The 5760-nt window shown below is 40.6% G+C and overlaps 1 protein-coding gene across 1 annotated transcript; it reads left to right on the forward strand.

Annotated features, from left to right (window-relative positions):
• The first annotated feature begins 1154 nt into the window (after positions 1–1154).
• LOC106813662 (COMM domain-containing protein 10-like) lies at positions 1155–5294 on the forward strand. Its single transcript, XM_014817858.1, has 7 exons — positions 1155–1192; positions 1819–1909; positions 2254–2436; positions 2745–2828; positions 3034–3144; positions 3304–3363; positions 5141–5294. Exons 1-7 carry the CDS (start codon positions 1155–1157, stop codon positions 5177–5179), a joined length of 606 nt encoding a protein of 201 aa, XP_014673344.1. The 3' UTR covers positions 5180–5294.
• The last annotated feature ends 466 nt before the right edge of the window (positions 5295–5760 follow it).

Genomic DNA, 5760 nt, shown 5'->3' on the forward strand with positions numbered 1-5760 from the left:
ACGCGGCTGCAGTGTGCACACTGACACTTATATATATAGCAGGTAGGAAAGCGGGATCGCAAAATTCGCTCGACGCTCGCTGGATTTCACACGATTACAACACAAATATTCAACCATTGTACTCCATCTTTGTTTCTATGTCAAGAACAGTGTTCACTTGTTATAAAAACATACTGTCTCTGTTTGTAACCGAGCTGTGTCACGCGAAATCCCACAAAGATTGACAAAATTTTCGCGTTCGCTCCCTTTGCCCAGTAAATGTAAATAGCTGCCAGAATCAGGTAACACCCACCGGCGCTCTTCGTGACCTCATTCTTGCGCCGCAACGCTGCAACCGTTTTTACAACGCTCCAATGGCGAGGCTCGTACGGGAGTTGGAAAGCAGCGTGGTAGTTTCCCAAAATGCAGTGCGCTGCCTATAGCCCTTAGACTGGTACTCGCTCCCACCTCTCGGCTTAGTTACTCGATAGGTCCCCCCCGATGGGTCCCATTGAGTAATCGAGGTGGGAGCAAGTACCAGTCTACTATAGCCCTGTACTTGCAGCCATTTACATTTACTGGGCAAAGGGAGCGAACGCGAGAATTTCGTCAGTCTTTGTGGGATTTCACGTGACACAGCTCGGTTACGAACAGAGACATTATGTTTTTATAACAAGTGAACACTGTTCTTGACATAGAAACAAAGATGGAGTACAATGGTTGAATATTTGTGTTGTAATCAGGTGAAATCCAGCGAGCGTCGAGCAAATTTAGGGATCCCGCTTTCCTACCTGCTATATATATATATATAAGTGTCAGTGTGCACACTGCAGCTGCGTGAGGGAATGGCGGCAGTCAGTGTTTGTTGCACATATGATTTGGACGGAATTTACAGGAAACTGTCGGAAATAATAGGTGAAAGAGAGTATAGAAACATTAAGAATTTGGTGGCACGCCACAGTCTACACGCCACAGACGACACTCCAGTCGCCAAGGCTACAGCATGTAACCATTATGTATACAATTGTAACAATATAATATATGTATATATATTATATGCTGTGGCATGAGTGTGGGGGCGGACTTGATCCCGCTACCAGCGGCAGCGGGATTTGGAATTGTCAATTCGCATTTGATGTACGTGGCTGATAGTGATTACTCTTAGTCTTAATCTTATGGCAGAGGTGCGATTCCAGCAATATTGGGGCTTGTTGTTAGTGCATTATGAGTGTTTCATCTGAGAGGATATGTCACACACCCCGTAGCCATATAGTCAGGAAGGGAGAGAGGCGAGGGAGGGGGATGAGGTCAGGTCAGGTGAGGGGGAGGGGGGCGAGGGGAGATCAAGTGAGGGTGAGGGGAGGGAGAGGAAGCAGAGCAGTAGTGATGGATTGTTTCTTTAATTATATTTTCCTCTGGATTGCTGATGTGTCATTATGACCACTCCTCTTCTAAATGCACCTTCTGATAGCAGTATTATGTTGTTCATTACTCAGGATGATTGTTGTAAGTCTAGCCACAAAACAGGCCAGATACTATGGCTGCAGCATTATCGTTACTTCTCAACGCCACCAATAATGCAGCAGCAGCAGCCACTCCGATTTAACTGATTCCAATTCAGCCAGAATTCCACTAAAATGCATGAATTTGCATTTTCATCAAATAGGAGCATGTGAGCTCCCAGATGAAACACCGTTAGCATACACTATAACATTTGACAACGTTATATCATTGTGTATCCTCTGGTTGGTCAAATGTTGCACAAAACGTCAGAAAATAACTTCTAGGCTAAGCACTGTAGGTTCTTGCTATCACTTGTGAATTCGCTTACTTTTATAGCCTTAAAAAAGCAGGGGAGCTTCTCAATAGATTGGACAGTGCAAAATTTCCTCTGTTACTCCAGCGGATTGTGCAGAAACTTCATCTTAAGGTGAGTGTTATGACTGCATGCTTACAGTCCAAATTTGAGCTCTTTTGATGAAAGTTGTGTTTTTTATGTCATAAATGATCACAAGTCAACAAACGTCACTTTGGAGTATGACCGAGTAACGTGACTCTGGCCTTGGGGGAAATATATCACTCTAACTATAAATTGTACTAAATGAAGACCTGTGTAGAAACTTTGCATGATCTCACAAACCTACAAGTACAACACATTATTTCAGTAATATCCTATATGTGGCCCGGGTGTTTGATATAAATGACGGTTAATGGATATTGCTGCATTGGTAGCATTTAATTTGATACCAGTATGTAAGTAATGTTTCATAATAGGATGAAAGAGCTTTTACTGATGACGAAGAGGGAAAACTGCATTCAACGTTCAAACTGGATACAGACGAACTAGAGCTAGTTCTGGAGACAACAGAATTTTTCCTGCAGCAGGCTGCATACCATAATGCAAAACCTGCTGTGCTGACCCAACAACTGCAGAGTCTTGGTCTTAATGAAGACAAGGTTAGAATTGCTAAAAATTACTTCATTTCTTTCAGTTATGTATATATACATGTGCTAGGTATTTAGAGCATCCTGTCTGTTGTCTGTATGCGTGTCTCACTGTCTGTCTATGATACCTTCGCATTTAACTTGAATGCATATCAAACTGAAATAAATTTAGAATACTTCGGGTAAAATACATTAAATTACGATATTAATTTGATATGGCCAGTGATCCTGGTGAATCAATGGTAGGGTAAATTCATGTTGTTTTCCATTACTGTTGTAAGCTCTAGTTTTTTATGGATTTGTGCAAATTGCTTTGGTAGGTGGCAGATATTGTAGATACGTGGACAAGTAATGGAAAAGATGTCATCGAAAACTTACGAAAGAAAACCTTGAATCCTAAACAGGTATTTTAAAGATTTATGGCATAGCTGCATAAACACCACATGTCATCTTTTCTACTTTGATGTTTTCTACTAATAATATTCAATAATTTCTGTATTGTTATTATATATATTACATAACTAAATAAATGTATCAACTTTTTATCTTGAAAAGCATCTTGTACCTGAGACATTTAATGTCAGGACTATGGATTGTTTCCATTTTCAGTTGGATACAATTAAGTGGCGGTTAAATCTACAAATGGCACAGTCCACGAGATCTGAACTTAAAGAGCCAAATGCTGCATTTGAACTTGGTATACGGGACCACAACACCAAGGTATTACATATCGGGCGATGTAGGATTTGTAGGCATCATCTTTCCTTGTGAACCAAATAGATGCAAAATGCACACAAGTTGTAGTAGAGGATATTGAGTTTCTTATTGCTACAAATAGCAGGAGTGAGGATAATCTTATTATCAATTCCTTTGTTGAAGGAAACAGAAAAGCTGCAGATGGAATTCACTCATGAAGAACTCTATGCATTCTACAGCCAGGTTTGTGCAGCCAGTTCACTGTCACCATTCTGTGGGACAAGCGTGAATAAATTAATAAATACTCTGCCTAGAAGTTTGAATAAGCAAATAACCAAATGGAAGGTATCGTTAAAATTTCAGTTTATAAACAGGCGATTTCATAGCATTTTAAAAATATGGCGAGGTCTAACAGACCATGTGAAAACCTTTTCAGTAGTAGCCTATTGTTAGCTCATCTGACGTAGTCAGCTGCAGCTTGTAGAATCGCATGATCGTGCGTGCGTGCGTCCGTCTGTCCGTCCGTCCGTCCGTCAACAGTTGGGCACAAATCTTAACCGCTCGACGTACGGTCACGATATTCGGGACGGTGGGGTGGGGGGGGATGGGGTCGTGAAAAGGACGCAGGATGACAAATTTGGGGGGTCAAGGGTCAAAGGTCAAGATGTAAACGGAGGGGGAATATTGACTTTCCACTGACATGCGAAGAGTAAGTGTCTGATAACCTTTTGACCCTCAAGAGGAGGGTTAAACATGGATTCCTGAACTGCCTCAATGACATCACAGTGTTGTCATATTCATGGCACATCCATAATCTAGAAACCCAATAAGCCTGGATAGCCGAATGCGTACAGCACAGGCGTCACGGCTCACAGGTCGTTGGATCGAATCCCATCAGATTTTTTATTATTTACCTGTTTTCTGTATTTTTCTATCTTTATCCATTTAACTATTTTTTTCCAATTAACGCAAATATTTACATGATTTATTTACAACAATTTAATAACAACAAATAATTTTTACAACAATTAATTTGTTATTATTTTTTAATAGGGTTAGGGTTAGGGTCACAATGCACCATAAAACAGGAGTTTCAGGCACGCGATTTGTATCAACCAATGGGATTTGGGAGGTATGCAGAATGCAGAATGCAGAAGGTTGCTGAAATGATGTGTACGCAACCGCGTATCTGCATATCTGCGCCTAACAAAGGTGTCACTACGCACGACTTAAATGTTACGTTTATAACTGTAGCAACAGACCTCAGATGAGCACAGACGCTCTGCGGCTCTTGTTTTTGTTGAATTGTGTTAACTTTATCAAACATTGTTTGTGTAGCATTCCAAGTAGATTGAAGGAGTTGGTTAACAGTTAAAATGACTAGAGTAGGAAATTCCATGTCCAAGTTTTACTTGGTTGCCACACCTGCTGAGCAAATGCTGCTTAGCACCATGAAAATGCATTTCTTTTGAATGACACAAGTTTTATTTAGCAAGCAATTATAATAGAATAGCATTGTTGATTGTTTGCATCACTAGAGATTTATTAAATGTTAACCATAGATTTGTAGCAATACAGTAAGTTAAACCCTGCTATCATGCAAACTTGGATAAATGTCATAATCACTTGGCTAATTTTTTCTCCTCTTTTCTTTCTTAAATTTAATTTATGTCTATCTTGGAACAGTCATAACAACATAAATATCGTTGTGTTATTCACGTACTAGTATTCGTGACTAGCAGGATAATAAGTACCCTGCTATAACACGGCCCTGTATTTTACGTATAATCGAATTTTCTGAACCCTAAGTATCGTATTATAAGGGAGTTCCACTGTAATAATTCCTTATTTTGATCAATAATCATGATATTTTGACCGGTTCTCAACACTAGCCTCACTGTATTCATTCTCGTGATCCATCTAAATTAAAGAGAAAGGTTACGAAGATTGAATGTACGTAGCTGCGAGTTGCCAGGTTTCTCTTCAATGTGAACTAATCATTCTGACTTATTTTTTCCAGTTGGAACAGATTCAGTCACAACTGGATACTCTGAGTTAGTTGTAATCCACTCGAGTAAGTCTTAGCTGAGCAGTAGGCTAACAAGTGTAAATATATATGGAGTAAGTCATAGAGCTAGGACTGTTATCATAAAAACACGTTAATCAAATTGTGTTAATGGGGTTAGCCGCTAGAAACAGTTGCCGCTGGAGGGCAGCACATCTGCAGAGGTGAAGATTATCCGCGTACCCAGGTGCACACCCGGGATAGAGTGGGGGAAGTGGGTGTTTATTCTTTTGTGTGTGCTGAAGAGTTATGTAATATGTTTGTTGAGATTCACTGTGATATTAGTGGTGCATATGTGAAGTGGGTGTTTATTCTTTTGTGTGTGCTGAGGAGTTATGTAATATGTTTATTAAGATTCATGTATGTATGTAGGTACATGTATGACCTGCAGAAGAGCCCCTACTGTCGTACACCACCTATATTCGCGCTGACAATATATATACGTGCGTGCGTGGGTGTGCACGTACAAGTGCGTGCGTGCGTGCGTGTGTGCGTGCGTGCGTGCGTGTGCACGTACAAGTGCGTGCGTGCGTGCGTGCGTGCGTGTGGTCATACATGTACGTGCATGCGAGCGT

The sequence above is a fragment of the Priapulus caudatus genome, unplaced genomic scaffold, assembly GCF_000485595.1.
Source record: "Priapulus caudatus unplaced genomic scaffold, Priapulus_caudatus-5.0.1 Scaffold806, whole genome shotgun sequence".
In the NCBI taxonomy this organism is placed as follows: Eukaryota; Metazoa; Priapulida; class Priapulimorpha; order Priapulimorphida; family Priapulidae; genus Priapulus; species Priapulus caudatus.